General features: G+C 29.9%; 1 protein-coding gene across 1 annotated transcript; it reads right to left on the bottom strand.

Annotated features, from left to right (window-relative positions):
• On the bottom strand, window positions 1-24,139 carry LOC112690466 (pancreatic lipase-related protein 3-like). Its single transcript, XM_025564482.1, has 6 exons — window positions 24,049-24,139; window positions 6,053-6,219; window positions 4,553-4,813; window positions 4,219-4,464; window positions 317-476; window positions 1-188 (listed from the first exon to the last, which is right to left on the bottom strand). Exons 1-6 carry the CDS (start codon window positions 24,108-24,110, stop codon window positions 113-115), a joined length of 972 nt encoding a protein of 323 aa, XP_025420267.1. The 5' UTR covers window positions 24,111-24,139; the 3' UTR covers window positions 1-112.
• Window positions 24,140-25,467: the final 1,328 nt, after the last annotated feature.

Here is a 25,467-nt window from a genome sequence, read left to right as displayed (position 1 = left end):
TTTGTATTTAATATGTTTCTTAAATCATAATATGTTACTGAAAGCAACATACGTTGTTAGAAAATATAATTTTTTATTATGCTCCAAATTTTGAACAACTATTAACTATCAATTAACCTCTAGGTATGTACCACTGAAAATCGAAAGGACTTTTTTCCTCCGTATTTAAATAAAAATTACCATGCTTTCTGTAAAAAAAAATGTTATACCGTTAAATTTTTAATTAACAATCTCATCCTCACACTCGTAAAAATCAGTTTTTCTTATTTTTATAGTTTAGTATACATAAAAGTTATGCGAACAAAATAATATTTACTCTTTATTTACATAATGACCCATACGGTTGGATTTTACAGGTTTATTTTCATATTTTATTAATATTTTCGTCTTTGGATTATATAATTCACTAACAAAAGCCGATTTATAGATTATCGAATCTTTGTAGAATTCATAAGATCTTGCATCACTGCAAAACACTGAAAGAAAATCATCAAAAAATGCTGATTTATTAATCAATGGTTTTACATAATTTTGTTGCACAGAAATGTGTATATATATATAAAAATTTTTTTTAGACAAACGCACTGAAAAAAAAATTCATTCAATTAACAACATTAGTAGAGTATATTTGCAGATCCTGGGACAAAGGAAATCCATTGTTCTCTTGGCTGGTCCTTACTGGTCCTCCTCCGCCGCCGCCGCCGCCGCCGCTGACTCGTCCCCTCCCCCTGTTACCCAATTAGCGTTAACGTATACAGTAGATAGCTGGTCCTTGCTGGTCCCCCCCTCCCTCTCAATAACTGCTACAACGTTATCGTTATCGTTATCAAATTTTTTCTCTATATAATGGCGTTGATAAATAGAAATGATGGTAATAAATGTAACGAGTATAGTAAAATGATAAGATATATTTAAAAAAAATATATCAGGGTATGACATATTGATAACAAATAATTTTAGCGGGTAATGAGAAATTAAATATATTGTACATACGTTAAGATTTATTTGTAATAGAAATCTAACGTAATAATTTCGAGTAAATGATGATGTTGATAAAAAGATGAATAGTCTATACATAGTCATAACATTATGATGTTGTCTAGACAAATGGTAATTAACGACCCTGATGTAAACAAAATTTTTATACGTAGTCATAACATCGTCCTAAGATTTACGATAAAAATAATGCACATGATACATGCCAGTTGAGACTTATTCGATAACCCCTACCTTTACAGTAATAAAATTAAATCATTAACACTGTGAAAAGAGTTATCTAGAATTAGTCACTCTCCGTGCACCGTAACTAGTAAATGTCTTTTTTTTTTTTCATTTTTCACCAAGTGAACTAGTATACTAAATAATGGCCGGTTCAATGGTCGACAACGCAGCTACATTCACGAAAACATATACATATATTCCACCAACGTCACCTACAGAACTTATAGATAGAACTTAATACGTTTTGGACTTTAATGCCCAAAATGTTATTACAATAGGACTAGATGTGACAGACGAATTCAACATAACAGTACAAATAATGACATCTTTACGGTATGTAAAACTTACGCTCGAGTTTTTAAAACATATGTTTTCATTGATGGGCTACATATTTTCAAACATACTCGATACAAAATATAAGAAAATAATTTTTTCTGGACACCGAAAAATATAAGTTATCGACGATGAGGTATCGTGATGAAAATGTTTTGGTTATTGAATCAAATATAGTCATACCTCTAGAAAAGCATTACCTAATTCAGTATTTATCTTTGACGATATTATTTGCGAAAGTCGATCTATCGTACGATCATATTTTTCACGTGGTCGACATAATAAAATCGATGTATGCTACTTAGCACAATGTTACGCCCGTGTACCGAAGCAACTTTTACGTGATAACAGTAATTTTATAATATTATTCAAACAAGATGAGACTAATTTAAAATATTTTTATGTGGAACACTGTTCCGGTGATATGAAATATTCAGATTTTAAAGATTTTTGTACAACTTGTTTGAGAAAAGGACGATTCGAATTTATCGTTGAACCGTTTCGAACCATATCGTATTTTAATCAGTCATCATCCAACATGCGTTTGATACTATTGTTTTTAATTTATCCACACTTGTGCATATTCGGATTTTGTATATCATTATTCATATTGCATGATCGAATGTAATTTCGTCTACTAGTCTAATTCTTATTATAATTATTATAATTAAAACAAAAAACATGAGTTTTTTCAAAAACAATTGAATGCGAAAACGACTACGCTAATCGTCGTACTACGTCGTACGTTGAAAAATCACAAAAACCGAAATGACCATTGAGTAATTTGATGATGAAAAAAAATATATTATTCAATTGTTAAAAGAAATGGCAGCTAACCGCGATGTCATTAAGACAGAAACAGTGGAACAATCAGCATCAAGCAAATGGTTGGAATATAGAAGGTATCTTATTACGGCTTCAAATTTTAAACGCATAATTTGTTTACGAACTCATACAAGATGTAAAAGTGTTGTAAAATGTATGTTGTACTCAATAAACATCAACTGTAAAGCAATGGAATATGGATGGGAAAATGAACGAGAGGCAAAGTTACAATTGGAAACTGTTTTGGGTGTAAGTATTAGTGAATGTGGTTTATTTATAGACACTAAAAATCATTTCTTAGGAGCAACACCTGATGGACTAATAGTTAATAATACATTGGTTGAAATTAAATGCCTTATATCTGCTGCAAATATAACGCATGAATAAGGAATATGTCAAAGAAAAGTTAATCTATGGAAAATAAATAAAGAAAATATATTATAAGAATAAATACTCATCATACTCATCATAAATACTATTACCAAATCCAAGGACAGTTACATATGACAGGCTAAACATTTGGAATAATAGCATATTGGACAAAATAATATACGAAGTACGAAAATATTGAAAAAGATGATCAATTTTGAGAAAATAATATGTTTCCGAAGCTGCAAAATTTTTTCTACGACTGTCTTTTACCGGAACTAGTTGATCCAAAACATTCCAGAAGCATGCAGATTAAGAATCTTACTTCTATTTTGGAAGCGAAACAGAAGAAAGAAAAATAATATTAAAATTGGTATAAATATTTAAATTTATTTTTGTCCTACTTTTTTTATATATCTACTAGCTGTCCCGACACGGCGTTGCCCGCGTATTAGTTGGTTTTTTGGCATTTTCGTAGGCCATGTATTAGTGTTATTATGTATGAGAAAATTTAAAAGTAATAGGTAAAGTATCTAAATGTTGAAATTAAGTACAAACCAACATATATATTTTCTGAATTTACGTCGTACCGAACTTCGCATTTTATACCTTTGAACATTTCTCGAAAATTCTATAACTTTCTTCATTACAACAATTGCAATGCAAAAAAATAATATTGAGATAAAAACCATAGGTTAGGTAAGTTATATAATTCTCGGAACAATTCATATCTACACGCCGACGACGATAAACACACACACAATAGAAAAAAGGTCAGATTACAGGTAGCTATATAGATACTTGCGGTCGGTCACGGGAAAACCCGAAATACACCATGCAATTATACACATTTATTAAAAAGTTAATTAAAATATTTAAAATATTAACAAATTTGAAAAAAAACTATCCTATATTTTAAGTTGGACCAAATTACACACGGTGTAAAAAATTTCATTAAAATCGGTCCAGTAGTTTCGGAGATTATCGCGAACATACATCGTGACACGAAATTTTTATATATACAGATTTGCAATTGATGTTCAAATGTATTTATTCAAATATTATGTTATAAATATGATGTTTGGTTATTTATATTCGAACTAATGCCAGTCAATTATAATAAATAATAATCAATAAATATATAGCAATTAAAATTGAATAAAATTCTTTATATGAACAATAACTGCTATGAAATAGTTGAATAGAAATAGTTGGTATTTTCAATTATCAATTACAAATATAATAAAATAATAAAATTTATTCAACTGTTATATTAGTCATCGAAGGCACGAGCGGCCACTGGTGATATTCATAAATGTATTTGAACTATTAAAATTAGTATTGTAAATTGTAACATCGTAATATTCGAATTATAATTAATCACGAAATTTTTACAAGCCATTAAGTGATACAAATCTTACAATCAGATATTACATAAATTTGTGTCTTAATTTCACTATTGTAACTTACATTCTGAAATTTTTTTTTTATTCAAAAGATCATAATTATAATCATCAATCTCGTATTCACATCCTGGCTGACAAGTCTTTCCTCCGTTCGGATAAAATACAACGTGTCCGGTTGTACTAGGAAATATTTTAGCTTTTGCCGTATGGATCAGATCCACAAATTCCGCATCATCCTTCTGCAATGTTTTTTTTAAATAATTCCATTTTTCCCATGGATATATAGAAATGGGTCCTTTCGGGTTTAGACCTGCACAGAAGTAAGGTTGTTGATTTTCTCATAAGTACCTAATATTTTCAATAATAAATAACGTTAATTTTGACTTTATTTTACACACCTGTGATTCTACCGATTTTCATATCCGTCAACTCATAAAAATTAGCTCCACATGCACCAAGAACATGAGCACCAAGATTATGTCCTATCATGTGTATATTAGAAGGCATAATAAGCTTCAATTTAACTAATTTGATCAAAAAATGACTTAATGCATGTCCTACATGTTCACAATCTCTGAGTACATCTAAGAATTGATGGTATTCTACAATCCAGCCCAACGTTATGATGTTATACTGATCCGGGTAGTTGAATGCGTAAGCTAGGGCAAGGGAATTTTCAATACTAAGACATAGAATACATGATAACCCATTAAAATTTATAAATAATCATTTAATCTTCTTAAATGAAAATCTGTATTATGATATATATTATTTTATTATTTATTACTACTCGACTTCACGGAAATATTGTGTTCAATAACCAAACTATGATATAAGGTGAGTAGTTACTAAAATTATATTTTTAATTCCAAACTTATCAATTAGAATAAGACAGACGCAACTAGAGTCTAATTATGAAGGTACAAAAATTGTGCTTACCGCAGCAACGATAATAAATGTTGCACATTTTTTATCAGGTATCTGGAGAGTCTTAACTGCAATGAAAGTGCAAAGAAATGCTCAAAGAAATTAAATACAGGTTTAAATCATTTTTACTCACATTATACTATTTGTAGACTTTATCATCATGTTATTTTAATTTCGTTTTTCAAGTTTGATTAATTATTGTGTTTGCATAATGGTGTATTTTATTATGGGGTTAAATGGATAATTTTTTTTGGTGAGTTTCGTAATTTATATATTGCATATTATAATTATTTTTAAATGTTTATAAAAAGCCTAATATTGTTTAAATTCTTTGGAAATCATACCATTAATAGTAAACAATATTTAAATAATTAAATGAAAACTTTAAGACTATGTTATTATTATTTTTCGAGTTGCGATGTAATAAAAATTCAATTTGGTCGAAAACGGTTATGCGTTAAATGTTGACAATTTTTATATTTCACTTTTAGTCGAGTTTATGAAATTATTAAGAAAAATTTAGGGAATTTTTCAATCATTTTTCTCCGAAATTCCAACTTGATAAAATGTCCAATCAAAAACCTTTTGTAATAAATAAAAAGAAATATATTTTTATGATTATCCCAATACCTTTCTTGTTTACTCAAAATATAAAATCACAAAAAAATATTGAAATGTTTGACTTTCAATTGCAATTAAAAATCTCCAGAAGCCTGATAATAAATGTGGAAAATGTATTATTCTTGATCAAATACTGTGAATTAAGGTTTGGTATTTAGGGATTTGGTAAGCATAATATAATTTTAGTTCCATCATAATTGTACTGTAGTTGCGTCTGTCTAATTCTAATTGAAATGTTTCGAATTAAAAACATAATTTTAGTAACTACTCACCTGTTTGGTAATTGATCACTAAATTTTAAATATCGATCATAATATTATATTAAACTAAAATTTTTCCATAAAACTTACTATTTTTTATGGAATATGCTCCCTGGTCGTCATACATCGAGATATATCCATGGGTCACGACTATTAATTGTTTATCGATTTTCCACACATTCTTTATTAAACTTAAATTATCCAAATTGATTTTATAAGCAAATGTTTTTTTCTGATCATCTTCTCCAAGCCCGGACCTTAACGTGTTAATAAGTTAAAAGTTAAGTTAAATTAAAAAAATAACTTAATTAATTTCATTATTGATAAATTAATTTAACTTATTAACTTCACTAATTTCCTTACAAATTAACTTGAAATTAACGTATTATTTTTTCATTTATCCCAATCAAGTTAATTTTGATTTTCGAAACCTAAAAATGATTTTTGTAAAATATCGTATTCGATAATAAGTTCATGGAATTTAAAAAAATATAAAAATAAAAATTTTGAAGAATTTTTAGATGACACCATAATATTTATTTCGGAATTAACTATTGATGTGGTCCCAACGTTCTCGTGAAAAGTGGCCGTAAATCTATATTACAAAAATAGGTATGTATTATCATTGACTAAATAATTCTTAATAATAATTGTACTCTATAATGATTAAAATTATTCCATAATCTATGATATTATTAAATTAAATAAATATTACTAAATATTATTGTATAAGAAAAAATATTTAATAGGTAATCAACATTTTGAGATGACTCTTTTATTGAGAATCAATAGGTATTTTGATTAACCTATCCATTGTATTATTAATTGAATTTAAGTTTAGTTAACGATAATTTTTAACTTAATTTTTAACTGAATTGATATAATTCTCATGTGCATTAACTTAATTGTTAACTTAATTGAACATTAACTCAATTAACTTAATTAAGTTTAAAAACATCATTTACTTTCCCATCCTTAATCTTTTCTGATGGAAATAACAGTATTTAATATAGGTAACAATAATAATGACACGTGTTAACTCTGTTAACTATTGAAAGTAAAGGTAATATTCTACTATCACCATATCAACCATGTGGTCCACAATGCCAAATTCACGACAATCATGTTAGTCAATCTTATTTATAGCCGAATTCAGTTTCCACACTATACCTGATGTTACGGACATACATAGATGTAGGTCCTTACGACTTTTACTTCATGGGAGGGACCACATAAATCGTAAATAGTACAGATCAGGAAATAATTATAAATAATATAATATTCGCAACAATAGAAAGGAACTATTAGTTTAAAACAGAGGGTAACGCAAATACATATTATATACATCGTATGGCTACATTCCAAGGTGTTATATTAAGAATAACTATTATAAATAGGCATCAGTATGATATATTACGAAGATGTAGGTCTTTACGAGTTATATTGTAGAGAAGACAATTAGTACATAATAAATATTAAAAACAACTATTATAGACAAGCATCAGTAGGATATATGCAAAATGCGGAATTCACGAGGTCAACTGATTACATAGATAATATTGGGTTGGGCGCACAAAATACAAGTAGCATCAACCTAAAATGACAAGATGAAACACATATGACAAGTGATTTAGCATTCACTAGGTCCGGATAAACTATGAGAAGCGGGGTATATAAGGGAGTCCCGAATAGACCAATATTCAGATGTGTTTAAGACGTGTTTTAACGAGCACCTCTACGCCAGTTTATTTGTTAATTTAATTAAATAATTTGTACTTAGAAATATTTCAATAAACAGTTTAAGTTGGTTTAAGTATTTTATTTGGAATATTCCTAAAGACATCATCACCTTTACGGTTGAACTAACGGCACACACTGATATAGTTGAAAATTACCAATTATTACAAATCTTATTTAAGTGAGATTACTGTTGACCGTGCTGAGAAGTGATACTCGATATAAATAAATGATTGTAAATTAAAATGATTTATATTAAAGGCATTATTTATAATTTACTAATATAATTAATATATCAGCTAAGCATCGATACACACCATCACGGTATTGGAAGATAAGGTCGGTGCACTTCCCTGTTTAAAACGTTAATATATTCGGTCGCTTAGAGAGGACATTTTAATTGAGTTTTTCTCCACTATTTTATTTGGTGCCTTAAACAAAACTTTATTAAGGTGATTTGTTGGTAACGGTTATTTGTAGGTTTTTTCTCCCAAAATGATGAACTTAAAGCCCAATGAGAAGTTAATCTCGGGATAAAACTTAAAAATAATTTATTATTTGTGAAAAACTTTTTAAATCAAATGATTTAGAGCGACAAGTGATTAAAAATGAAGCACCTAAAACACAAGGAGTATAAGTTATATAATCTGAGGTAAGTGAACAGCTAAAATATGAATTTTTTGTTTTATTTGATGGTAAAGAGATATAGGTTAATTATTTCATATGTGCTGTGATTTAACAACAAATCACTTATCCTCCAAACAAAAATTATATCTAGATTAGAAGGAAATGGGTACACGCGCACCTATATCTTTTTTCCACCAAACCATAACAGCTGTTAACGCATTTAAATTCCTTTACAGCCAAAACGTGTTTTTACTATTATTATGCAACATGGTTTAAGATATCTTAAACCGTGTTATACAATGATCTACGGTTATTATCATTAATATTTAGGTTAATAGTATGATTATAATATAATATAAAATATAAATTTTAATATAATTAGCAGTTGATTAGCAGTAAAAAAATAGTAATCATACTGATTTTAATATTTCGCAAGTTAGCATGAAATTTGAAGAACTTGACAATATGAGTGATGGTAAGTGATTGGAACTATTAATTTCAATAATAAAATAAGTATAGACTACAATGTTCTGGAGTCAAATAAAATGTTTAATAATTTTAATTGTAGATGATGTACATTTGCTTAGTGCAGATGATAGTGATGCAGACAAGGACTATATGCCAGATAATAATAGTAATAATAATGATAGTCATTCAGTAAAATTATTCATAAAATAACATTGTATTCTAATTTTCCATTGTATATCATATCTTACTGTTCATTCCATATTAATTAATTATGAGACTTTTTCATAATGTTAATAATAATAATAATCACAAGTAATGTATTTACTAAAATATTGTTATTATTTAATTTTTACAGACAACTATGATGATGGTATTGATAATCTACCGAGCAAAACCTATTATTATTAGTATAAAATTAAAAAAAAAGGTATTTTGTTAAACTATGGTCACGACTGACATATAAATATTGTGATTATTTTAATATTAATATATTTTACATTTTTATACATTTTATTACCTGAAGTCTTAAGTTTTTATTTTTGTTTCACTTATATCTCTTTACGTCAAAGGAATAATAAAATATTGTGCATTTGTAGTAAAGGGACATAAGTGAAATTAAAAGTTAAACAATTTTCCATAGATCAAATGATTCTTGTTCAATCTTTGCAATATCACATAAAATAAACTTTTATATGTGTACAGATAACAATTCAATAATTAAATTAAACAATATCCATTATTGTGATTTGAGATAATGTGTTAACTTTGAAATTAATTATTACGAAATATAAATAATGTTGTTTATACCGCTTGTATTCTATGCGCTAAGGTTAGATTTGGTCTAGGTTCTAGTCTCCTTTAATATCATGATGGAAGTATTATATTTACTGGGAGTATTTCATTTACAAAATGTTTTTCTCGTTTTCATATTCTCTAATATACATATCAATAGTGAATATTTCAAAAAATGGGTATTAATTGATTGATTATTGACACTGTGGCAATTGATATTCAATTTAGAAATGAAATCCCATGTGGACTAATTTAAACTGAATATAATGAGCGGGGCCGCCAGCCACGGGCTTTCGCGATGGACAAGCAAAGACCGTGGACTTGATTGCGAATGAGTCTTTCCAGACTCAATTAATTAATTGTGTAATTAATTAATTAATTAATGCAATTAATTAATTAATTGTGTAATTAATTAATTAATCAATGCAATTAATTAATTATGTAATTAATTAATTAATCAATGCAATTAATTGATTTATTTTTTTATCTCGATGAAACCAACTTTGATTTCCAAATTTTCACTTGAAAACGTTTACATAATTCTCATTAATAGACAAACCTCCTTCAGGTAAAACAAACTCAATTATAGAGACAGTAATAATTCAAAAAAGACGAACATTAAATAAGAATAGGACAACAATACAGACCAATGGTAACAAAATATTGTAATAATAGTAAATAATACAACAACAGACGAGAAAAAAAATGTACTGGCCAAAGTAAAAGAGATCAAAAGTTTAACAAAAGATTACAACAAAGAAAACAACAGTCTATTATTAAACAAAGTTTCAGTATAAAATAATTTTACCAGAGGAAAGATTAAACTTTCTGAAATGTATATGAATCTCTTAAATAGAAAATAGAAATAAATAACTGTTTGAGCACTCGAATAGTAAAAATTGAAAAATAATTTTATGAAGTATAATTTTAGTTATTTTTATCATAATGCGAATTTGATTTTCCTACGTTTTCATTAATTTCATATTTACATTTAAGTATAAGAAACCATATTAATACATGGTTAAACACTTAAAAGTACAAGCTAGATGTATAACGGAACCTCTTAGCAAGGATCACAACAATGATCCATGAGCTCCCTCACCACGTCAAGGTGGGTCCTATGGAAGGGACCTACCTAACAAATTTACAAGTCATTAGTATTATACATTAGTCGACTCTTTCGAGAGGCATGGGGTACCGAGGATGAATTCGAAACCCGGTTAGTTTCTACACAGAGAAATATTTACATAGTTAAAGAAAGTGAAAAATCAATATGCATATCCAATAAGATATAATATTAACTAAAATATATATTTATAAATTATTAGGACATCTGGATTGATAAAATTAGGGTAATTTCGCGTAACGGATGTAACAGGAACAGTGGATGGGTCAAATCGCAAAGATATTTAGTCCCGTGTAGAACTACGGAACTATCGACCCCCTGTTGGTTGTTGATCGACTAGTCGAAAAAATACTAATCTACTAATTAAATAAAAATACAAATACTACATCTATCCGGAGAGAGAAAGAGAGAGAGAGAGAGAGAGAGAGAGAGAGAGAGAGAGAGATTTGTAAGTGTGGGAATAATGACAGAAAAAGCTTTAATGGTTTAATAGAAAAGTTTGAATTTATTTTCTTAAGTAGTGTCTAGTAAAGTTATTGACAACACAAAGCAATATTATGAGATCGTTTAATAACAGGACTAAAAAGTTATTTCTAAGAAAAAGTAATTATTTTTATTTTAAGTTTAATTTAAATCGTTTTAATTATTATTGATTAAATACTATAGTGTAATAATATTTTTACATATTATATTCAATAATTAAAATAATTATGGGATTATTTATCGAATTCTGAATAAAATGGTTGATAAATAAATTATAAATTACAAACTATGCAATTTAGAAGCATAAAATCTATATACCTTACTATAATAAATCTGTTTTTCGGCCCGGGACGGGTGTTGACGCGATGTGATTTCTGTCCAGTGCTCTGAATGTCAACGTGAAGAAATTCAAGCAAGCGCGGGTAGTAACTATGACTCTTCGGAGGCGAAGTAAAATAATTCGCACGGCTGAGCCGCCGTCGGTGGGACCGACCATAGATGTCTAGTGGCGTTACTTTGCGAACCTTTGGGATGTCTACCATAGATTTTTCGCCGTCTTCACTTTGCAAGGCCGAAGGGTTTATAACATAGATATTGACGGCATCTCACTTTGTAAAACCTATGTGTGAACAATAGATGACGCCACTTTTCACTTTGCGACACCCCGCCGGGTTATACCGGGTGGTGAAAAACTGCGCCTCTGAAAGCAATGACTCTGTCGTGTGGCTGCAACACAACTGGTCGCGTCCACGGTCATTAGGCTCTTCAGTGGGGAGTTCAAACGATTCATCCGGGGTTTTCTCAGACCAAAGCATAGTACATCCGCGTTAACATTACGATCCGTGGTAGAAATTGAACCACACTTCCGGACCATGAAGTCTATTTTCCGGCCGGGTACTGACAGACGACGTCTGTTTGCTATCGTGGCTCTCACAACACGCGTACGCGGTCGACCTGACGCAGTCTACCCATAAAACGGTGGTGCGATATATCAATTCCAGGCGAACTGACTGAACGGGCTCGTACTGCCGTAGTCGGTGTGTCGAAAGTGACAGTAACGTCGGCAGATGGCAAATCGTGCTGTCAGGTAGATGGTGCGTTGAGTTCCGTAGACCGTGACCAGTCGAAGGTTACAGGAGGAATTCTGTTAACACTGGTACTAGGGGAGTAGAGGTGGCCGGCGAGGAAAATTTCTCTTCCCTCCACTAAATTGTGTCGGACTCCTAGGGGCTTAATTCGCTAGGTATGGAAATGGAGAGAATATCACAAAGCCTGGTGCGCAGCATTTTCTTGACAACTCGTGCTTCGGTAGAAGAGCGATCCCGGCCTGAGGTAACAGGAGCGCTAGAGTTCAAGAGCGATCCGTTATGCGTTTCCTTGGTTGATGGAATGCCAACCATCTAAAAAAATGGCTAACTTGAGCATGGTTACCGCGCCTGTGGCCTCTTCCCTGAAGATCTCTGATTTCCTGGGTTGCTGGAGAACTATTTGCTGCAGATAGGAAACGATATTCTCCTCAACTGTTTTGAATCTTCTACTCAGTTGTAACCGCGAAATACGCGGTGGTTAAATTGCCGGAATTTGGAGGAATGGGCGCGTCATTAATCACCGACGCTTGTTACCTCCGGCGGATGGGGGGGGAGAGATTCCCCACCCCCCGATCAGCAAGGAGTAACCATGACTCTGATATGTCAGAACTAAAAAGTTATGTTTGAGAAAAAGTAATTATTTTTATTTTAAGTTTAATTTAAATCGTTGAATTGATTTATTATGGTAAGATATATAGATTTTATACTTATAAATTGCATTGATTGTAATTTATTAATTATTTATTAAGCATTTTATTCAGAATTCGATAAATAGTTATTTTAATTTTTGAATATAATATGTAAAAATACTATTACATTATAGATAATAGCTTATAATTTCCTGGTTGGAAATAATAATTAATAAAATTCCAACTAATAATAATTAGTAATTTTAAAGATTTTTCAGTTTCGTTAGCTTATCATATGAAGGTCATATTATGTTTTCAGAACATTTTATCAAATATTAAAAATTGTATTACATAAAAACATTCAATAAATTAGGAAATTTCAAAGTTCTATATTTAGACCAAAAGTGCTCAGAGAATTTTGTGATTATAATTAATATAATTGGTTTACGCTTAAGCCGACAAGGCAAAATGCCTACGTATTTGTTGTACGCAACTAAATATATGTAGTCCTGAAATCGCACGTTCTATTTTGGATCGATCAGAGGGTATTGGGACTAATTTTCTTAATAATAATAATGAACAAATATAAACAAATTTGGCCGTGATATGTTCTATTACAATATAATAATTTGGATTGGGCGCTCTTATACCAATAATATAATTTAATAATAAATTAAAACATTACAATTTCAATAATGTAAAAAATAAAGGGAGACACAGCTCCCAGTACCTCAATATATTTGAGTCCCGCTGGATTATATCCCACGCGACCGTGGATAACTCGACACGGGCGACGGGAACTCAAATACACGGAAGATCCGCAACGGCAGGGACAAACGGGAATGGGTCCCGGGTACAAATTCGTGGTCAATGGCGAATCGCAAAAAAAAAAAAGGAAACACTAAATACGTTAACCTCGAACAAAACAATTAACACTGCCACGCGCAGGGCACCGAGTTGAGATTCACACCACGAGAGTCACTCCATGACAAACCACCGATCTCGAGAATATAATCTACGGCCCCGGTGAACATACCAATCTGATAAGATATGAGACCGGTTCCGGGCCCGCAGAGAGTGTAAGCTGTGAGTCTCGAACATAATTATAATTATACATTTAGTGATATATGAAGAAGTATGTATTTGATATAGTAAAATTTTCAAGTTCCTATCCCTATTAATTTTAGAGTTATGACAAAATGACTAAAATGTGAAAAGTGAAAGTCCCCTTTACGAAATATTTTTACCGTATTTGCCCGTTTTTTTCCGTTTTTCCCCACTACTGGAAAAATATTGAAAAATTCAAAAAATGACACATTTAAAGTATCTTCCCAATCCAATTTCAAATTTGATTAGAGGGTAATGGAGGGCAACTAAAAGTCATATGGGAGAGGTCACGAATTATTTCCTCAGGATGTTTAGTGCAATAATGAGAATCGTTTAGAGATGGTTTATTGAAAGGGAAAGAGGTAGATACATACTAAGTAGATACAGCAATCTGTAAACGACTAAATGGTATAATCAACGTTTTGAATAATTTAAGATCATTGAACCAGATTTTTTTTAATAAATTTGGAACAGCAATTTTATATTTTGAGTCAAAATCAACCAGAAGATTATACTAATAGGAGGACCAAAGATAATTTATTTATTGACGCATAATTTAGTAGAAGACATAGGAAGGTATTTTACAAGGGGAACGCAAAAAGATGGTAGAAGTAGACCTAAGACAACCAAGCCAGGTTTTTTCGCAATGTCATTACCATGAATACTACAGTGACTGGGTACCCAGAGGAATTTAATAGTAAAGTTAGCTTGAATGAAAGACAAAAAAATAACATTTATGCGGAAGATAAAAGGTTAAAAAAGGGAATTAAAAGGTAAACTAATTAACGACTGATTACTTCACATTGAGTTAGAGACGATTAAAAAGTTATAAGGGGGGTTGGAACAGATAATTGTGAGAGCTACAATAATAACAAAACATTCTGAAGAAAAATATGAATAAGTGGGGGGAATATTGATAGAATAGTAAATATATAATTTAAGGATATTAAAAGAATAACCTAATGAAAGAAAAAAAACGGATCTATCAATATAGACTAAAATGAATAAAGATAAATTATCACTAACGTAATCAAGAAAATTATTGTTGAAAGTGGAATAGGGGAGGGGTTTTAACGTATCAAAGGAGAGGCCTAAGATGCAAGGATTAATATTGCAGAGGGTAAATATAGAAGAGATTCATAAGAAAGATCAAAACAAGGGAGAACGTTAGAGCTGAAAATATATTAAAGGATTGAGAAAAAAAAATTGATAGTGGGTGAAAGAATACAAAATGGTTTTTGAATGTAGCGCTAATTGAGAAATAGAGAGAAAAAAGTGTGAAAAATAATAGAGTTGGATTTCGAAAAGGATTTTAGGAGAAACTTTCCAGCTAACCAGCGACATTCGATATTAAATGGGGGCCAAGCGGTTTCAACGTCAATTGCTGGAATAGTAGTGTATCATATATAACCCATAATTGTTTTGATACTGGATGATTGAAGTGTATTGAGTTTGTTAACGATGAAGAATGACGCTGATCTGAAGATAAATCATCCATAATCGAGTTTTGATCGAATAATAGAAAAATAAATTGAAAGTAATGATGATGGATGAAATCCCTACCAGGTACCGGCAACGGATTATTAGAAGTTAGACTAACTAATAAGGAATTTCGACATGGAGAGCCCACCGTAGTTTCATATCTAAAATATTTCCGAGATAGGAACCATCAGGAACAAAAGGTATGATAGTATTATCAAAGAATCTAACCAATCATCAATGATAGGATTTCGAGTTGAGGAAATAACATATTTTTCAAAGAAGTGTGGCCGTATGCCAAAGACGGTGAATAGTAGTAGGTAGGTTTAAGTTGGTAAAAAGTTTTTCCATGCTGGGCTTTTTTCTTTTTTTTTAAATCCATGCTATTGTAGTACAATATTTATTATATGCAATGAAATCAACCATAGAACCCGAGCGGCGAAATAGTTTAAAAATATATGACCTGTTTTTGCATGAATACCAACAAAGAAGAGCTCCACAGAGGATGGTATTTCAATTTAATATCTATCTATTTAAATATTTAAATAGATTTTTATATAGGGATCGAGGTACTCAATACTTGATTTATGATATCAATAAAGGTAGAATAAGAAATATTTGAGAATGTCGTATCTTGTAATGGAGAGATGCTTTATTTGACATAATGAGAAAATGAAGGCTAATCGGCTTTATTAAGATTAAAATATAGGGAGTGAGTAAAGGAGGATTCTGTAGTCTGGTTAAAAATTGGATAATTAGGGTTACGAGAGGAGTTGATGGTTATAAGGACAGGATGCAAGAATTAATATTACAGAGGGTAAATGTAGAGGAGATTCATATGGAAGATCAAAGTAAGGGAGAACGTTTGAGCTGAAAATATAGTAAAGGAAAGAGAATAAGAAATTGATAGTGGGATAAAGAATATGAAATATGAAGAATATGAAAACGTTTATCGGTGTAGTGATGACACGTGATTGTTGGAAGGAGATGTGTCGCCAGCTACGTAACGAGAATATACGCGAATATATTCAAGAGAAAATTTATCTATGTAAACATGTAGGCTTGTCTTTCAATGAATATAAGATGCAAGATTTGGAAGGTCTTTATTCAAAAGACTTGAGTATGTACTTATTGGGTCGTGAATATCGAACTGAAGACGATTTTTTGGGTGACATGGTCGAGTACGAACGGTTAGATGTATCACGTACGATACGTTTCCACCAGTCATCAGTATATATTAAAGACAACGGTTTATATAAGCCTACAACACGACAGCTTAATAATACACTACCGTCTAGGCCAACGAAGAAAGAAAGTACGGGAAACATAACGACGACAGGCTGTGAGTGAAAACCAATAGCCCGATCGTGTTTTAATTGTGGCTCGAAAAGCATATTTCACCGCATTGTCGCAAATAAAAAAAAAATAAAAAGGAGCATTTTATGAATGTAATTCAACGTGACACCAAATGAAAGCTGTCCGGAACGTACGAGACCAAATCCCGATTCTTCGAGAGGAATGCAGTCAGGGCTAATGAACATCGACGCGGTTGATGACAATGTACCACTCGCTGACCACCCGAAGCCGTATGAGATATAGTCACATTGACGTTTCTGTTGCTGAATATGAAGTTTGCGAAATCAAGTTTAAAATGATGTCGACACAGGTAGTCCTATCAGTCTTCTGAAATGTGAGTCTGTTCCTAATAATTATTCTGTTATTAAACCAGCATGTAATAATAATTTCTATGGGATAAACGGGGCCAAGTTAAATATATTGGGCATTTTCGAAACTAATGTACCGATCGATAATAATATTATAGATTTTAGATTTTATATTGTTCCGAATACCACCATATTGTCCGAAGCTATTTTGGGTAGAGATCTCCTGTCTAAACCTGAATTTAAAATCAAATTTGTGAACGATTATTGAGAGATATTATTGAGAGGACGCTACACCGGTTAATATATGTAGTAAAAATATGTTTACGAAAAACCAACGAAAATGCCTTTAAAAGTAATTTTAAGGTGAAAACACATATTTTATAATTGATAGAGAATAACATTTTCAAGTGAATTTCGTATTGAAAATGATTCATTAGTATAAAAGTTACAATAATTTTAAAAAAGTAAATAAATGGTTTTTTGTATTTATCATAGATAACAATTCAATTTTGAATAATGAAAAACCCCTATAAGTTTCAATCTGAAATATTATTCTCTACAAATAAAGTAATTGGTTTTTTAGTTGATAAATCACTTTTAGAGGCCTTTTTGTTAGCTTTCTGTAAGCATGTTTTTGGCGATTCCATTTTATTTTATATCTGTCATGTGCTGCCATCTATAATGCGGTGGCGGCGACAGCGAAATTTCTTTCACTAAAACATGTTGTCTTCTGCATTCATCCGTATGAGTGTTCAACTAGCTTTCGTAATTATTATCGCTTCCACGAATAATTGGATCCAAAATAGAAACAATAAAAATTGGACGGTTTTCGGGAAAAGGGGCACAAGTCAAAATTTGACTTTTTCAGAATATGCATCTATTTTGTAGGAAATTTTACGTCCGATCGAATGGTACCACTGTTATTCTGATATACCTGTTAGTTATCACATAATTGACAAAATCCGTTGAGCACTAGTCAATATTCGTTGTATGTGAATGGTCACAAGTCACTTGTCATAATACTCATAATACAAACTTCAACATTATCAAATGCTATAGAGCACTAGTCAATTTTTGTGATATTTATTGTATTTGATTGAAGTTAAAAATGTCCAAACGTACTAACTTACTTTTATGTCATACATAACTAGTCATTAGTCATACATTGTTTTTATTTTTTTAATTTGTTTAAAAAGTTAGTAAAGTTTTATTATAATATTATGAAATATAAAGGAAAAATATATTTTATGTCTTACAATACTATAGCACCTATATTGTGTTTTTTTATTGAATAGAGAAATAAATAAATACTGTGAAAAATAAGAAGAAAATATTAGGAAATTAATAATTCAACAATATTTAAATTAATTTGTATTAAAGGATAATAAAGTGAGATTACTTTTTTTTTTTTTTTTTTTAATCTACCATCTGTAAGCAAGCTTGTTGGTGGTAGAGAGTTACAAAATCTAGTAATTAATACATTAATTGATAAAATATAAATAAATAAACAAATACATGAATTATAATATACATAAACGATAAACACTAGTCTAAATGAGTTTCTAACCAGTTGTAAATTAATTTTTTGAGATTCGACTTTTTAATTGGCAGCGAGTTGAAATATGTGGGACTAAGATAATTAACAAATTTTTGCCTAAAAGATTTTTTAGTATAGGGTATCTTAGCATTGTATGCTCTATTTTCTCTTTTTACATTAATGATAACGACGTCCACCCATTGATAATAATTTTTAACTATGAAAAATATAGCTATTTTTTTGTAAAGTTTTTCTAGTGATAGAACATTGAATAGTTTAAAGTTTTTTATTGTTGATCCTTCTAGGCTTATCTTACTCAGACAGATCCTAATTATAAATCTTTGTTGAATTATTAGTAGCTGTAGTGCGTTTTTGGCTGTACCTCCCCAGACCAGCAGCCCGTATTGCAATATCGCTTGATATAACGCAAGATAAATTATTCTTAATGTATGAACTGGTAAAAAATTTCTTAATTTATAAAATTTGAAAGTCACTGTTCGTAGTCGTGACACAATATTACTCACGTGTAGATTCCATCTCAAGTTTTTATCGATTATTAATCCTAGATATCTAGTGCACGACACTCTGAAAATACTTTGACAATTTAACTCATCACAAGGTTCATTTCCACAATTGTGTATTTTTAAATGATCAAAATTATTTTCATCTTTATGAATGGAGAAATTAATAAAATTTGTTTTTTTTATAATTAATTGTAAGTTTTCTTTGATTCAAATAACCTTATACTTTAAACCGAGTGTAGCTTTTGTTTGAACGTTATCCCAAGTATCACCAGAAAAAAGTAAACAAGTATCATCTGCATACGTTACGACTTGCCCATTGATATCAAGATCACATATACTATTTATATATAATATAAACAAAGTAGGACCCAAAACACTCCCTTGAGGTACTCCACAAGTAATTAACATTTCATCCCCTAAAATGCCATTGATTTTTACTTTTTCTTTTCTTTTGTCTAGATAATTCTTGAACCATTTAAAACTTGATTTTTTTATACCAAAATTAGGAAGTATATTCAGCATGATCCACCGTGTCAAAAGCCTTAGCCATGTCCAGAAAAATTCCTGTTGCTTTTTTACTGTTATCAAGTGCATTATATAACGCATTTTCAGTACCTAATTTAGGTCTGAAACCGAACTGGTTTTTAGACAGAATATTGTTTTTTTCTAAAAATTGTATTAACCTACTTTTTATTATCTTTTCAAGTATTTTGGCGAAATTACTGATCATTGAGATAGGTCTATAGTTACTAATACTTGTTCGATCACCATTTTTATATAATGGTTTTATAATGGCTAGTTTAAATATATCTAGAAATGTACCTTCCAATATGCTTAAGTTATAAATATGGGTTAATGGTACTGAGATATTTTGTGCTATGAGTTTTAGTGTTTTAACTGATATGCCATCATGTCCAGCTGCTGTCTTATCTTTTAAATTGTTGATAATTAATAAAACTTCGTCGACACTGATTTTTTCATTAAAAATTGTATCAAAAGATTCAGTTGTTTTGGTTCATCATAATGAAAGTTTGATTTATTTATCAAGCCTCCAAGGTTACTCCCAATGGTTGTAAAATACTTATTAAAAATATTGGAAACCCTAATTGGGTTTAAAGATGAATTGATGTTTTCATTACCAAAAATTATTGAATGTATTTATTCATCATTTTTAATTTTGCAATTTGTATTAGCTACATTAATCAGTTTAAATGTTAATTTTGGGCTATATGAAACCTATTTGAATTTATTTATGTAATGATTGTTTTTAGCTAATCTTAAAATTTTTGAAAATTTATTTTTATAAAGTATGTAGTATGTACATAGTTTGTGATTACTTGGGTGTTTATGAACTTTTAAGGATAGTTTTTGTTTATTAGGTAGAGAGCAAAGCAAGCCTGGTGTCATCCATTCTTTTAGACATTTGTTTTTTGAATTGGCAGTTTTAGTTATTGTGGTCATACTTATAGCACTAACAACTTTATTAATAAAAACATTGTAGCATTCATTAACATTGTTATTAATATACACTTTATTCCAATTGTATTTTTTTAATATTTCATTCAGATCGCAGTAATTTATTGTCTTATAAACGTTATTACTTTTTTGTTGATTCTGGTTATGTATTTGAATACCTATTACTGTTGAGAAGTGGTCCGTAATACTGGTTTGAATCACACCAGCCTCAATTTTACCGTTAACGTTAATGTTATTATTACTTTTGACAAAAATATGGTCTAAACAAGAATGTTTGCTACCTAGCGGTGTTCTAGTAAACACATTAATAAATGGTTCGTATCCATATTGTGATATCTTATCAAGATATTCGTTATTAGTGAAATTCGGACCCACAATGTTTATATTCATATCACTAATTATAATTTGATAGCCTTTATTATTTATTTCGTCTTTTAGAATGTTATCTAAGATGGGCAAAAATTCATTGATGTCACTTGAGGGGGACCTGTATACACATAAAATGGTAAATGGAGTATTATTTATTACAAAATTTAGTTTTATAAGATTAGCCACAGTATGTTTGTATTCAACTAATTCTACACATAATTGTGTTCTGGTAAATACAATTATACCATCATTTTGGTTTCTTTTAATACTCTAGAAAGATAGTCTATATCCAGGAATCTTAAAATTACAGTATTCTACATTATGCCAAAAGTTTTAGTTTTAGTTATAAAAATAGTAAAAATCCAGTTATATTATAGTATTTTGAATAGCAAATAGTCACAAGATTAAAAAAAATATAAATATTCAACAATATTTATCATGATTCTTTTAATTTTAAACAAATTGTCTTTCAGTGTACTTGATAATATTGTTGTCATCCAAAATGTATTATACCTTCTTTAAAACTGTATCAAAATATTTCAAATAAATTCAATAAAGTTACAAATTATTATTATTACTTATTTTATCTAATCTATAATAATTTCAATGACCACAAAAGCTGTAATACTTTAAAATCAAATTAAAATTAAATATCTAAATGCATTAAAATGTTTTCAAATAATGCAGTTAAACAACCAAAGAAATAATATATTAATAAAAAAATAAGCAAAAATCTGTATTATTTTAGTTTAGATTAGTTTGGCTATTTTTTTTTTTTTTTTGTGTCTACTCTGATTAATTTCATGACTATTATCTTGATCTATAAAGTGGCGCATTCGCATCATAATGCAATTTATCAGAATAGATATGATTATATTATTTTTTTGTTTGGCATACAGATAGCTATTATGATGTAGACATGCGCTAAGAAAGGATTTTTCGAAATTTTGAATTTAAAGGGTTGAAATCGGTTTAATATTTTTTGACCAGGTCGATAACTGCGCTATTGAAAATGAATTATATTAAATAAAACTATTAAAAAATTATTAAAAAACTATTAAAAACTATTTAAAAACTATTAATTTTATTTTTGGCAGTAAATGACGGGTATTGCATAAATATTAAACAAAAAGATCCCGCAACAGGTGCCAAAACAAATAAGAATGTTAGTTCAAAAAATTATTATGCATATCGGTTGATGATTAGACGCGATCAGGACTAAGTTATTTTACGATGCATAAGCTTTGTCAACAATTCATGGTCGAAATATATATAAAGATAGATAGCGAACGATTTCGATACTTCGATTTCGATTCAATCAAAAAAAGCTGCGTGCAAAAGATTCTCAAAACAATTGTTAGATATTGGAGATGGGAAAGTTACTACGGATGAAACGGGATGTATAAAATTACCGAACGATTTCTGCACAATCATTTATTCGCAAGATGCTCTCATTGACCAGATATGTCCCAGTGTACACAGACAATACACAAATCATGAGTGGTTGGCAGAAAGAGCAATTTTAGTAGCAAAAAATGTGGAGGTCAACGAATTGAATCTCAAGATACAAAATTTGTTACCAGAAAACTTGGTGTCATACAAATCTAGATACAGTTTGCGATGCTACTGAAGTTGTAAATTATCCAACAGAGTTTTTAAACTCATTGGATTTACTAGGCATGCCACCGCATAATTTACAATTGATCATTACAATTTACCATCGATAATATACCTCCTTCAGAGTCATTTAAAGTTGTAATACATGCAGATAAAAAACCACCAGAAGAACATAGAGGCAGGTATAATACACCAACGGCAAATGAAGTTGCTTTAGTGTTAGTAGATCAGCAGTTTGATCAAAGAGACATCATCCTCGAAAACCGAAGTAACTCACTTCACCGTATCAGTGAGATACATCGAGCATACGACGCACTGCAGTATCCTTTAATGTTTTGTTGGGGGGATGATGGGTATGCAATCATATACCACAACGCGATCCAAAAACCAAGTAACCGCTTAAAAAAACTGTCTCTGCATCAAGTTTTTACTCATATAATGGTCAGAATAATGGTCAGAGAAGGGGAAGACAACTATTTAGTTAATTCATTCAAACCGTCAGCTATCAATGCAATTTAGATATACGATAGACTTGAGCAATCAAACGTGTCTGAGTAGGTTCACGTTACTCGTACTGACATGGAGAGTTTGGTTTCCTACCACTTAGCGTGGGTTTCCTTCTCTTTCATTCTTTCATTCATTCTCTCTCAATCGGCGACTTCCCTTACGTCCGCGCTACAACTTGATCTTTCGTTGTTTTTCCCTAATTAATATTATATTCTAATTAAATGTATTAATTCATAACCTGAGACTTGTTAGGTTGCCTCGGTCTGCACATAAATAGAAAATTCTACAGATGTTATGATAGTTATTGAATAACATTTTATCAAGTAACTATATGATAACATTTGCTAAATATTTATTTTGATTTTGAGTGAAATAGATGCATCTAGGGTTGGTATACGTCCCGATTTATCGGAAATTCAGGGTTTTCAAAAAAATTGTCCCGTGTCTCCCTTCAATTTTTAACGCAAAGCGTATTTCATGTTTCTCAAATCCCACTTTACAATGAAGCGGCACGTTATTATCCCTATTTCTTTTGTAATATTACATTTCAAAAAGTGGTGTTTAGAGAGTTAAAAGAACACCCCGCCCTAATTGTAACAATAATTGAGTAATATAAACTATATTAAATATATATTTATTTATGATGTAAAAATGTATTAAATAGAAATAAAAATATTCATTTAACTATCTCTCATTGTAAATCGGCGATAGCACGAAATAGGCAATAAGTGAATAAAATTGTAAAAAAATATTTATATAACCTAGTTATCTAACTCAAATTGCAGAAAGTAATTATTTTTCGACTATCCATTTTAATAATTCACAAAATATTTATAATAGCATAAAATATACAAACTCCAACGTCCAATAATAAAAATTCAATCCCATGCAAAATTCATTAATATATTTTGGGACCATAATTTCGGATAGTCCTTTAATAAATTCTTCGTAATCTGTAAATTCAAAAGTACAAAAATGTATACTAAATAATATAATGTGTAGAATTTATTTTTAGATAATTGTTGGTTATTGCATTTATTCCAATACAAACGGATTGCAGCCCGGTTTATGTATGAAGGGTATTTCTGATATGGTTGAGGAAAATAATAATCGCGTACTCTCTAGAGTGGTCAAATGAAGAGTCTTTTGAAATATTTTTTCTATCTTCAAAACCTTGATTTTATCTAATTATATTCAGAGCATTATTTCGAATCTAAAAATAAATAAATACTTGTAAAAGATTTTTTGAAAATATTTCTCGTGGATCGATATAAGACACAAATTTTGGGCTTCTCACGTCCTAGTTGCCAGAATCAGAAAATGTGGTGACATATCGATTTGTATGAGAATTGTGTAAGATAAACGAAGATGAAAATTATTTGTTGTTATTTCAAAAATCTGATTAATTAACACGGTTTCCATTGAATTGCAAATACATATTTTTTATTATGATAACTTTATAATAAACACCGTGTTAATTAAAAAAAAAATGTGAAATAACAACAAATGAATTTCACTTTAGTTTATTTCGCCGAGTTCCCATAAAAATTATAACCACAAGTGGACTATTGATAACCTTACATTGTCATTAGTGAATCGCCGGCGATAAAGTGGATAACAATCATTTCCACTACTTATTGTCTTGGAAAGTGTTTTGAAAATTTTCCATCAACCATAAACGAAGAATTTTAATTTAATATTCCACAGGGATCATGAATCTTATGTTTTTAAAAATTTAATGTAGCAATGGATCTTTATAATTGTCGTAAATTTCCGCAGATATCCCATCGTCGATTTGATTAGGTCTTATACAAAATAAATGTCCATATTAAATTGAACTTTTAATATTAGGTGTGATAGTTCTGAACCAACTGTGATGTATACTAAGAAATTCAGTTATCTTATATAGACATATTAATAATACAAGTATTTTTATCAATAAAATAGCTCTAACCGAAACATCTGTTTTAAACGACTTTCAGTTTTTGTACATGCTCTTTGACGATAGTTGCAATACGCATCCCGTGAATTCTATTTCAAACGTCCAAAGGTTATATTAAAAAAGTTTAAATTTTCCAAAGCTCTAAGGTTAGATCAGAAAAAATTTTATATGGTAGTTAAGTATTCTTAAATCTTTTAATTTTCTGCACGATTTTCTTAATTTATACTTTCGTAATAACATTCTGTCAATAAGTCAACTGTCTATCAGAACTTTTTAAACACTGGCGCCAATGTAGTGGCAAAGTTACATCAAAACAACATTTTATTCAAGGTA

This window comes from Sipha flava, unplaced genomic scaffold, assembly GCF_003268045.1.
Source record: "Sipha flava isolate LNK unplaced genomic scaffold, YSA_version1 505_pilon_pilon, whole genome shotgun sequence".
NCBI lineage: Eukaryota > Metazoa > Arthropoda > Insecta > Hemiptera > Aphididae > Sipha > Sipha flava.
This window is presented reverse-complemented; position numbering and strand designations above follow the sequence as displayed.

Excerpts from the sequence above, each read along its gene's own strand:
- LOC112690466 (XM_025564482.1), bottom strand. The coding sequence starts at position 24,110 with ATGGTCCCAAAATATATTAATGAATTTTGCATGGGATTGAATTTTTAT. Across the intron at positions 6,220-24,048 it reads TTTTATTATTGGACGTTGGA|GTCCGGGCTTGGAGAAGATG; the intron begins GTTTGTATATTT and ends TAACACGTTAAG. Across the intron at positions 4,465-4,552 it reads GAAAATCGGTAGAATCACAG|GTCTAAACCCGAAAGGACCC; the intron begins GTGTGTAAAATA and ends ACTTCTGTGCAG.